Genomic DNA, 12,441 nt, shown 5'->3' with positions numbered 1-12,441 from the left:
CTAAATGGCACAGCAGATAAGAGTGCTGGACCTAGTTTAAATCTGACCTCAGATACTAACTCGCTGTGTGATCCTGGGCAAGTCACTTAACTCTGCCTCACTTTCCTCATCTGTAAAATGTGCTGGAGAAGGAAATGGTAAACCATGCCAGCGTATTTGCCAAGAAAACTCCAAACAGGGTCATGAAGAGTCAGACATGACTGAAAATGACTACAAAAAAGTGTCTACTGTCCAATTCATTTGCTTGGTTCATAGCAGGAATGGCACAATACTGACTCTACCTCTTGCCTTTTTAACTAGATTGTAAGCCCCTCTAGACTGAGAACTGTGCCTCCTACTTCTTTTTATTTCCAGAGACTAACGCAGCCTAGCATAGTAGCACATGTTCAACAAAGGTGATATCAACATTATGGAGGATGTTATGTGCAGTCCAAGGGAAGAGAGAAACTTTACCACTAGTCAAGTCTCCCGGCTGTTTCTATGGGTGGATTACCTTGTGCCAATTTCAAGCTCTAGAATACTGTAGTATCTTCTGAGATCCACAATTACTCAGAAGAGTTTAGCCTAGCTATCCTCATAGAACAAAAAAAAGTTGAAAAATATCTATCATGCAGACCTTGATATGCAGTTACTGGTGGGCCATCCAAAGAATGAATCCATCTATATATCTACCTTGGATAGATACTACAACTACACAATGAGCTAAGCCCAGGGTGAAAAAGGAAGAGGAAAGTATACTGAATTACCTTTGGAGAATTGCAAAGTTCTGTTAATGACCCTAACCTTCTCCCCTGAAAAAAAGGTCCTTTTAATATCAGTATTCTTTAGTGTTCCTGAAATGGAATGCCAGCCTCCAGAGAATTAAAGTTAAGGGTGACTCAAAGGGCAATAAAGAGGAACATGGTAGACATGAACAGGTTGTAGCACATTATAAGACAAAAAAGAGTTGGTGTGAAGGATGCCAATGGGGAGATGTATAATAAGAAAAAAAAGATGGCCTGGTCACAAAGCAAGAGTAAAGGAAAATTAATGGATAGGTATGTGTGTGTGTGTGTGTGTGTGTGTGTGTGTGTGTGTGTGTAAAGAAATTATGAGACTTAGACAAGACTCATATAGATTGGTCAGACATGAATGGGCTGTGATCTGCATCTTTAAAGGAAGTATACCCACAGCAATGAGATCATAGAATTGTCAAAGTATTTCGTTGAGCACAGTGACTACTTTGTATGAGGTAGGTACTCAATAAAAATGTTTATTTTTGGTATTGTCCCTGGACTAATAGACTGTCCTATATAGGTCTACAAAAGACTGACCAAGAGGCTGAAAACCATTTGAATACCATTGTATTTTTCAGTGGTCTGGTTCTTCAGTCAGAGATACAACCAGATTGCACAAAATACTGGTGATCATGAATCTTCACTCCCATTATGAGTAGGGACAACAAATTCCTATATGAATGTGAATATTCCTTTCTTCCCTTAAAGAATGAAGATAAAATTAAGTTCTTTCCAAGAAAGTGACTCTAATCATTCACATAAGCGGTGTAGTGTGAGGAAAAGAGCACTAAATTAGCAGTCAGAAGATCTTCGGTTGAGTCCTGGATCTGATATAGTCTAGCTATGTTATCAATGAATTGATTAATCAATAAGCACTTATTAGACACACAATACTGTGTGTCCAGAATTGTGTTAAGCGTTGGAGATGCTGCCCTTAAGGAGTTTACATTCTGTCAGGGAAAACCATGTGGACAAGTTCCTTGAATTCTCTGAATCTCATTTGCAAAAGGATGAAACCATAGGACTTAAAACTACACTTAGACTTTGAGTGTCTAGGTAACCTATCAACCCGCCCCTCCTTCAAGCAGGCTGCGATTGGCTTACGCCTCGACCAATGGTGGAGAGAACTGAACTTCCCGCCAGCTCTGGCGCCCGCTTTCAAACAGCCTCACTCTCGCAACCGCGAGTTGTTCTGCAACCTAGCTTGGAAGAATTAGTACGCTAGAGCTAAAAGTCCCGCCCCCAAGCCAATTTAGCCCCGCCTACCTCCGGGCTTTCTGCTCGTCGATTGCAGGAGTCCTCTGCTCATCAAGCTGCCACCTCGCTTCATGTTCGGTTGTAACGAGGAAGCAGCGGCGGGGGTTTGTGTTGTGTGGGGCGGCACAGCTGGAAGGGTTTCCCCGCTCTAGTGTTCTTGTACCCCCCGCAGCTACGGCGGCGGCGGAGACGACGGGCCCCGGTGAGAGCTTCGCTTTTGTTTCTTGGGACAGCGGCAGCGGGTGGGGACGCGCTCCGCGGGGCTTCCGCGCCGGGAGACCCTCGGGCCCCCGAGCCCCAGCGCCCTTTCAGTCTCTTTAGCCCAAACCCAGCAGGTGCCCCTTCTCCTCAGCCCGGGCCCGCTCCGAGCCTGCGGCCCGGTCCGTCGCTCGCCGGTCTCGGCGTGGCGTCGCCGGGGGCCTGGATTCTGGAATTGTCAAGGCCTGGGTTCTGGCGGCCCGGCCCGAAGGCAAAGCTAACGCCCCGCCGCGGGACTGGGCGCGCCTGCCCGGCCGTGCCCTTGACCCTCGGACCCCGGCTTGCCTCACTGGACCAAACCTAGCGATGCCCGCCCTGCTGGGTGCTAGTGGGTACGGGACGCTTCTAAAGGAGGTCCACCGAATGAAGAGCTCCCGGCCGTGCCCTTGACCTTTGGGCCCTGTGCCCCAGCCTGCCCCCTGGCTGGTCCGCTGCGGGCCCAAACCCAGAAGGGCTCACCCTTCCTGGCCCTAGGGACACTTCTAAAGGAGAGCCACCGAGTGAGGACCTTGCATAGCGCCCAAGCCTCGAACACGTTGTGACTGCCCAGGGTCCAGTGGAGGCATTTAACCCCGAGTGAATCAAGGGAGACTTGGGTTCAAATCCCACCTCTGAACCCTACTGGCATTGTCACTCCAGCTAACTCTCTAAGAGTGAATAATGGTCAGCGTGCATTGGTATAGCATATTTTCCTTCTCAGGAGTTCCCGATATTAGTGAAATCATCTTCTCCTTGAACTGTATAGAGTGAAAAAGACCTGTTTTTTAGGTGGTGGTGGTTGTTGTTCAATCATTTAAGTTGTGTCTGATTCTTCGTGATCCCATTTGGGGTTTCTTGGCAGAGAAACTGGAGTGGTTTGCCATTTCCTTCTCCAGCTCATTTTACAGATAAGGAAACTGAGGCAGATAGGGTTAAGTGACTTGCCCAGGGTCACATATCTAGTAAGTGGCTGATGTCCGATTTGAACTCAGGCCTTCCTGAATCCTGGGCAGCTGTCTGTGCACGACTCCATACTGCCTCTTTTTCTCATTCTAAGATATGACAGGCTTTTATTTTAACTATTTACTAATGCTCTAACTTGCTTGTTAACGGAGGCCCTGAATAATTTTTCTGCTGGATAATTTAACTTCACTTTTTCAGATGCTGAGGTTTTGATTTCATTCAGTTGCTTATTTGAGCGTGTCTTGAGCCTTAAAATTTGTTTTCTGTGCATTATTTCTTGATAATTTTTTTAATTTTAAAGGCTATTTATTTTTGAATATTTTCAAAGCTAAATTCATTATCTTGTACCTGATAAAAGTGCTTGATTAATCCTCTGAATTTGGGGTGGGAAGATCTGAGTTCTAATCTTGACTCATAGTTACTACTTATGTGACCTTGGAAGAGTCACTTACCTTCTCTGAGCTTTACTTTTCTCATTAGTAAATGCAAGGACTAGTTTAGATGACTTCTCTGCTTCCTTACAGCTCCATATTTATGATCTTAATAATACATTCATCTTAAGTTATTGTAACTTATCTATAGCTGCTGGTGGAAAACTAGTTTGATTCTTTTTGCTATAAGACTTAGTCTTCCTCTAAAAGAGTGAATGGATTTTAGAGGTTTTTACTCACTTTCTTAGCAGTTTTTGACATGTTACAACTGCAGGTAAGCCCTTTGTCTACTTTTTAATTATCATTTTTTTCTTTTTTTGGTGCTAGGTGTGTGTAGTAGTTTCTTGCGCTTGGCACTTGTAGAGAAGGGAATTAACATAATATGCAAGTGGACTTTTCTGAATATTCTCTGCTTAGAGTTGTATCAAATATTGAGCCAAAGGAGTGTAGAAATCAGAACTTGGAGCTCCATGGTAGGGGCCAAGCAAAAAATACCAGTGATAGTAGGACTGGGACTGAGGGCGGATCAGACATACATAGTTTTATATTGCCTCCTACCCCCAATATTCAGCCCAAGTCATGATTGTCTTTTTCCTATGCTACCTTACAGTTGCACAGTGTTGCAGAAAATAAAAGCATTTTCTTATTTTTCTCATTTGATCCCTACAACAATTCTGAATAGGCAAAGCATTCTGTTTTATAGATAAAGCAAATAAAATAAGGGAAAAAATTAGAAAGCTTGTGACTTAACCAAGATTATACAACTAGCTAGGATTAAGACACATGTCTTTCAAAGGTGTTACATCTATATATCTTGTGATATAGCAGAACTGTTTATACAGATGATAGATGGTAGCTCACATTTATATCCAGAAACAGCTTTGTACTTTTTAGACTTTGAGACAGTCATTTAAATTTTGGGCCACATTTTCCTCGTCTGTAAAATAAAGAGACTGGATATGACTATCTTATAGGCTGTTCTGCCTGAAATATAAGTATATTCTAAAGTAGACTTTACAGTCTTTCTTTGTTGCTCATTTATCTTCCGCCTTTAAAGAATACTATTGCTTATCCTTAAGGAAAATTTGTTTTAAATTTGTACTGATCATTTACACTGATTCCCATTTTACTTGTTCAACCTACCTACCATGGTCACCTCTGATAAAACCTAGCTTCTTTCTAACTGATATATGACATTACATTTGGCCAAAATATTTTGATCACTTTCTTTGACTTCTGTCTTCTTTGTTTTGGTATTTAAATTACACTTAAGTCTGTCAGCATGTTTCATAAGTGAGGCTTGAAGGTTGACTCAAAAAGCTTATGTGCATGCAAAAATGTTCACTGACATATAAACCATTCTTTCTTTTTTGAGTTAGGCAATTGGGGTTAAGTGACTTGCCCAGAGTCACACAGCTAGTAAGTCCGAGAGCAGATTTGAACTCAGGTCCTCCTGACTCCAGGGCCGGCGCTGTAGCCACTGTGCCACCTAGCTGCCCCCCATGTAACCCATTCTTGCCAGTCTGCCCAACCTTTGATTAGTCCTTTGTGATGCTTTTCCTGTCAGTAGAATGATATATGGATAAGAGAACACCAATCCCTGTCTATAACTGTGGACCCTGAGACCGAATTTTGAAAATTTAAACTGAAGGGAGAAGGGAGAAACAGAGATTATTTAATTTCCTTGTAGAGTGAGGGTTCATAACCTGGTGTCTGTGAATTTGTTTTTTAAATATTTTGACAACTATTTCAGTGTAATTGATTTCTTTTGTAATCCTATGTATTTTATTTTATGCATTTAGAAATATTATCCTTAGAAGGGGTCCATGGCTTTACCAGACTTCCACAGGCATTCCTGACACACAAAAATGTTAAGAACCCCTGGTCTAGAGGCTGCTGGGTGTTTGTTTTTTTTTTTAAGCTGGGTGTATTGGAAAGTATTAAAGAGACAACCTAGTTTTGAACCTGACATTTATTAGCAGTATGTCATTAGATAAGTCATTCAACCCTTTCTGGCCTAGGTTTTCTCATCATACCCACCTTACAGAATTGTTTTGAGGATAGAATGAAATAATGTGTATAAAAACACTTTGTAAACCATAAAGTGTTATGCAAATAAGATATCATTATTAAGAATTTTGGCCTGATTTTGACTCGTGGCATGTGCTTATTTTAATGACTCATTAAAATATATACCTTTATTATTTATTTATTTGTTTAGGTGAGACATTTGGGGTTAAGTGCTTGCCCAGAGTCACGCAACTAGTGAATGTTATGTATCTGAGGCCAAATTTGAACTTAGGTCCTCCTGACTCCAGGGCCGTGCTCTATCTACTGCACCACCTAGCTGCCCCCAAAATAGATACTTTTGATTTTATTGAATCCAAAGATTTTTAGAACTTAAAGGAACTTTAGAGAGGAAGTTCACCTCTCTTATATTACAGATGACAAAACAGACCCAGATAACTGGTTAAGACTTGCCCAAGATTATACAGCTATTTGGTTATAGACACAAGGTTAGAAACCTGATTCCCAGTCCAGTCTTTTTTCTACTTCCTTCAGCTGCTTGCAAGCCTCTTTCAAATGAATGATTTTTAAGGAACTATGTTTGGAATGAGGAAAAAAGAAAGTCTCTATATGCCAGTATTTTACAATGGGGAAATTTGCTAGGTTGATTGTATGCAAAGTTTTACACACATCTTAGGTTTTAATAGTATATAACTTGGAGTTGGGACAGCTAACTCTGTTTTGTTGTTACTGATTTATATGATAGAGAAGTCCACTAAGGTAGTTGTCTTTTGTGATTTGATACCACCAAATAAGGAACCAGTTAATCAAACATCACAGGCTGTCTGTAGCTAGCTCCAAGAAGGCTCTGGAAGTAAAACAAATTGATTTGTAGTAATTTTACAAGAGGGAGGTGTTTTGAACACTTGGTGTCCCAATTGAGAATTCAGTCCTCAAAAGTTGTCACCAGAAATCAGGTTCTTTACAGTATAATATTCTTTGTGTTTTATGTATTTCTCTTGTACTTCAAAATGATAGGAAAAGGAACAAGTGAGGAACTCAGGAAAGGATAAAAATTTTGTTAACATTAGAGAGAATAGAATGTATGAAAGCCAATGGTAGGCCTAGCAATTATGCCTTTCTGTTTGTCAAGATTATTCAGGGCTTTGAAGTCTTTGAACTTTGCAAAATTGGGATACTTTTAGTGTTAATTCATATCATTAGCAACTTTGTGACTATAGTTGAAAATCTATCCTCTGCCTTTTTTCTTCTGTTACAGCTCTTAATTAAGATCTTGGAGTTATTGTTACTTTTGGAATTGACTTCTTTATAGTTGCCAGAACTTCTAAGTGATCAGTCAGTCTTGTTTCCTTTGGGTGTCACAACCTGATTAAATTTTGGAGCACGGTGTTTGTTACTTACAAGAGGAATTTAACATATGGAAATTGCCAGGATTTAAATGGACTTCTTGGTAGAAACAACTAATATACAATTTAGGACTGCTTTTTAAAAATTAATTTTTATTGATAGCTTTTAAAAAATATATCACCTATATTTCAGTTTCCCTACTCCTCCCCCTCCCAAGTAGTTATCCCTTATTAACAAAAAAGGAGGAAAACAGTTTCACAAAAATAACCCATCATTTTACTATTATATGCAGCATTGGGACTGATTTTTAAAATATAAAATTATAGTAATCCAAGTGCATATCTTAATATGAAATGTTTAAAGCTCCTAATATAGATTTTTGTTTAAATTGTTGATTTTTGAAAAACTTTGTGTAAAGATTTTTTAAGTTATAAATGAGATTTTAAAATAAAATACTCATGCTGAAAGTAAGTCATAGTTACTATCTTTCTTCAAAAACCTGTCTTCCTTTTAACATAATTTCTGTACATCACCCTACTATTCATTTATTCTCCCATATCCAAAACCTTGGTATTATCTTTGATTCTTCCATCTCTCTTGCCCTTCATATCCAGTTAATTGCTAGGTTTTATTGATCCTGCCTGTGCATTAGTACAAGCCTTCATTACCACATTTTTAGACTGTTGCTGGAGCCTCCTAACAGCTCTTCTCACCCCCACTTCTTTTAATGCTCCAATGCTTCTTCCTTATGCATAAGACCTGGAATTAGTCTTTTCCTCTTTTAATGATTCCTCTTTACTCCTCTAATAATGTTCATTCTTCCCTGTCTAACACTTTTGACTACAACCTCCTTTGCATGTCCTCTGTGGCCAGGCCAATGTTGGGGCTACTTCCTGTCCCCATGATGAGTATGCTTTCCCATTTCCATGCCTTTACTTAGACTCTTCCCTTTTCCTGGAAGGTCTTTCCTTGCCACTGTTGAATCCCTGCTCATCCTTTAAAACTATACTTGGTTGTCACCATACCTGGGACATCTCCTCTAATGTACTTATTAAGGTTCTTTTCTTCCATCAACCTTCACAAAGCACCTTACTTACATCTCTCTTGTGTACTTATCAGATACTGTTTTGTACTATAATTATCTGTATTACATATTTTGTTAGATTATATGGCCCATGAGAAAGAGACTGTTTTACTAAATGTTTTTTGAATTTGGGCTTGAAAAACTTTCTTTTTCAGAAGGACCATGTCACTAGACTTTGGCAGTGTGGCTCTTCAGACTCAAAATGACGAGGAGGAATATGGTCAAGAGGATTATGCCAGAGAGAAAGAGGTAACAAGTCAACCCAAAAGGGACCCCTACATCTATTATTTATTTTAATCTTATTTTCAGATGATAATCATATTCTGTGACATTTTTGTGCAGAAATTCCTGATCTCAGAGTTAGAAGCAACCAGAAGTCTTATAGATACCTTATGCCTAATCAGCCATGGTCCCTGCAGCGCAGCTGACAGGTGGCTACCTAGGAAAGGACTCAGAAGTCGGGGAGGTCATTATATCCTGAGGCAAGCACATTATTCCACTTTTGGACAACTCTAATTTTTACAAACTTTTTCTTAGTTTTGTAAGCTGGAATCTGCCCTTCTGCAGCTTTATAGAAAGATAATTCTTCTTTTGGGGGCCATGTAAAACCACTATGATCTCCCTCTTATGGTAGAACTCTTCAAATACATGAAGATAGCAATTCTGTCTGAACTTATGTGTATACCTGCCCCAGTTATGGCGGTTTATAAATCAACTTCACCATCTTGGTCATGTTACTCTGAATATGTTTCTTCTAAAGATAAGGAGTTCAATACAACTCATTTCTTCAGATGTATCGTCTGACCGGGTCAAAGTGCAATGGAAAACTTAATTTTCTTATTATGGATACCATGTTTCTATTAATACAGCCAAAGGATTGAACGTCCTCTTTTGACTGCCGTATCTTCTTAACTTTGGTGAGCCTGGCAGTTCACTAAAAAAAATCCTAGGTCTTTTTCATGGTAATTCTTGTCTAGCCGTGTCTTCCCTATGCTGCCCTTTTACATTAGATTTTTTTGAACCTAAATAGGACTATATGTTTATCCCAATTAAATTTCATCTATTAGATCTGGTTTTAGAGACTGATTCATGCTAGCTATCCTTTTTAGTTTTGGGTTTGTGAATTTGAAATGTATGCTTCTTTCTAAGTTATTGATAATTTTGAACATTGAAGGCCCAAGTAATACTACTTTTGTAACTTTTCGCTAGGGACCTTCCTCTAATGCAGGACTAGTAAATTTTTATTCTTTCTTTTTTTTTTTTTTTTTTTTACTTCTTCCAACTCAGTATTTGAAATAGTAAAATAAGAAATTACTGATATGAGAGAAAAGACATGTGGAGTTATTTTTGAACTGTTGCTTTCTTTTTGAAGGAAAAGGTAAACAATTTAAAGCCAATGCCACCAGATAACATTTTATTAAAGTACTTTGAGATCTAATTGGGAAGGTATTCATTTGTTTTTTATTCATGGTGAACTAAAAATGTGATTTCAATATAATAATTTTTGGTTTTGCTGTAAGGATTGGAAATAATTATTTTTGTACTCAGATGACTGCTGTTTCATGCTGAGCATTTTTAGACTTACTAACTGTAAATGAGCCCAGAATGAGGAAGAGAGTTCAAAATTGAACACTGTATATATACTTGGCTATAGAAGTCTTCCTCTGCAGGCCATGTATGCAGAATAATGATTTCTAGATGTTCTCAATGCTCTCCATAGCTCTTAAGTGACAGAAGAGATAATAGAGATATATTGGGAATATTGCCATTGATGCCCTTCCTAACCCTTCCTCTATGTTTCTTCTCAAAACTATGGATAATTGGCTAGTGATGACTTTTGAGGATTAGTTTTCTTGTGTTAGTAATCCAATCTAGGAAAGGGGAGGGAGAGTGAAGATGTGAGGAGGGAGTCTGACAAGGTTAGTATCATTCAGTAGAGAAAGTCGTTAGAAATGTGGGATGATTCTGCTGTTAAATATTGTGATGGAAATTTCAGGGTCTAGCTAGTGTTGAGGATATTATGCTATCATGTAGGAGGTGGTTAAAGCCGTAGGAATAGGATTTTGATTCATGAAGAGTCAGAATATTCTTAGCATTTCCCCTTGTCTTGGTTGAATATTTCCCTTTGCCAGAAATAATATAGTGAGGCACAAGGAAATGCCACAAAGAAAAGACCTCTACTACAAAGTGAGAAATACAAGAAGACAAACTTTAATAGGAGAAAAGAGTTTATCTGGAAAGTTGTGCAGATGAGGAGTTTCCTTAAGTAGGCTGGTTCTTAAAGTCATTCAACTGACTTTATGGACTACCTTTCCTCTAGAGACTTTTATGTAACAAGATAGTGTTTACTTTGACCTTTGACTACAATACAGGGTTGGGCTACCTATGGCTTCGAGGCCATTTGTGGCTTTCTAGGTCCTCAGATGCGGCCTTTTGACTGAGTCCAAGTTTTATGGAACAAATCCTTTTATTAAGGGGATTTGTTCTGTGAAGTTTGGACCTAGAAGGCCACATTTGGCCTTGAAGCCACAGGTTCCCCATCCCTGGATTAGACTTTAGGATTCCGTCAGTAGAAACATTTTTACTACATTGCATGTTGTTGTTATACCCTGTGATTTTACCCAAGGGTACCCACAAGTCAGAGAATCTTGAAATTTTTTCAGGGCTCTGCTGGTCAGTTGGAGGTGTAACGAAAAAGGTGTTGGGTTTAGTGTCAGGACCTGGTATGATCTTACTGCGCTGCTTCTGCTACTTAACTATCTCATGTGACACTGGGCAAGTCCCTTAATCCATCTGGACCTCAAGTTTTTTTCATCTCTAAAATGAGGTGATTGGACTAGATGGCTTATGGGCTTTCTGACTTGCCAAATCACTGGTCTTTGATGAACATCTTGATAATGAGCTTGTTTTTTCCTTTCCTTTTCCTTTTTTGTGGTTAGTAATGAAGGACTCAAGAGGAAACTATATCTCCTTTAGGAAGCAAAGTGTTGTGTAAATGAAACATTTACATTGTTAGATGTAGAGGAGTTTGAAGGAGTTTTCAGAGGTCGTTTAATCAATACTAGTACCTAAAAGGGTGTTGGGTTTGAATCCCAGTCCTGCTGCATGCTGGTTGTGGGACCTTGAACAAATCATTTTAACGTTCTGAGTCTTGGTTTCCTCATTGTTAGCTGCCCTCTAAGGTATCTTCCAGCTGTAGATCTATGAACTTGTGATTCCAGTTGTTGCCTTTCCTCTTTTTAAACATCTTCAAAGATTTCAAAATTTCCCTAGTAACTAACAGGCATTCAGGGCTTGGCAGTGTGCTTTTTGTACCTTATAGTTCACCTAAAAGTCACAGTTACACATGTGATATCATAACTAGTTACTGTGAAAATACAGTTGTGTCACAAAAGATTTATTTTCCTAAGTTTTTAAGCAGTTGGTAAGCTAATCTCCTTAAAGAATGAAGGGCACCCAAGTTTACCAACAAAACAATAATTCCTAAAAGTAGATTTGTAACTGCTGATTTTTAAAAAATGTTGTCCCTGTCTCCTTAAAGTCACACCTTAATATAGTTTGCCATCTAGGTGATTTCACAATTCACCTGAGTTTACAAATACTGTCTATGATGTCACCAGAAATATCTTTGGGATTGTGGTCTTGTTCTAGATAGTCAATTTGTTTTCCCTTTTGGGGATCTAGTAGTTTTGGTTAGAAATGCTTAGTGATTTGTAGTCCTAAGAGAATAGATATTCTTGGGGATGTTTTGTTTAGAGATGAAAAACTTTAAACTTAGACTATGATCTTTAGAAGGAAGAAAGAAAACTGCAATTACCTACAGGAGGTTTGCCATGCCCTCACCCTTCTTACATTCATCAACATGACTTGGGTGATGCACATTCCATTATTTCTTCAGGGGTTCTATAGTAGAATTGAGAAGCTCCTGTGAGCATGGAGTGCTTGTCCTGTAGAGGTATGATTTTCATTGCACATTCCGTCTCCTGCTAGCTTTTACAGCATCTTTTGATGTAATTATTGGACAGCTTTAATATTTGGTGCCCACTAGAGGGAGTTATAAAATCCAGCATTTTTTTACATTTTATATTATTTGAATATCTTAGTAGGGTTTTATTGCGAACCCTTAATAAAATCAAAGTGCAAACAGTTGTAGGTAATGGCCATAATAGATAATTTTCCAAAGCTCCTATTTTGCAATTCCTTATAAATTGTTTGGGGTGTACTGTGTGAGTTCCCACAACAATTCAGACTCATTCCAACACAATTGGAACCAAATTTTGCAGAGAAAAATCAAACTGAGCTGTGATTATACACAAAT

At 38.9% G+C, this 12,441-nt stretch overlaps 1 protein-coding gene across 5 annotated transcripts in view; it reads left to right on the top strand.

Moving 5' to 3' along the window:
- The first annotated feature begins 2,122 nt into the window (after positions 1 to 2,122).
- Positions 2,123 to 12,441, top strand: part of CEP152 (centrosomal protein 152) — an 89,594-nt gene continuing 79,275 nt past the window's right edge. For 3 of the 5 annotated variants that reach the window (XM_027860930.1, XM_027860931.1, XM_027860928.1), the window contains exons 1-2: positions 2,123 to 2,235; positions 8,279 to 8,372. In XM_027860930.1, coding sequence (XP_027716731.1) covers positions 8,326 to 8,372 — 47 coding nt within the window. In that variant the 5' untranslated portion in view covers positions 2,123 to 2,235; positions 8,279 to 8,325. Of the gene's footprint in view, positions 2,236 to 8,278; positions 8,373 to 12,441 lie in introns of those variants that run through there. The other 2 variants (XM_027860929.1, XM_027860927.1) reach the window with 1 other exon arrangement.

This window comes from Vombatus ursinus, unplaced genomic scaffold, assembly GCF_900497805.2.
Source record: "Vombatus ursinus unplaced genomic scaffold, bare-nosed wombat genome assembly UNPS02014335.1, whole genome shotgun sequence".
NCBI classification, from domain to species: Eukaryota; Metazoa; Chordata; class Mammalia; order Diprotodontia; family Vombatidae; genus Vombatus; species Vombatus ursinus.
This window is presented reverse-complemented; position numbering and strand designations above follow the sequence as displayed.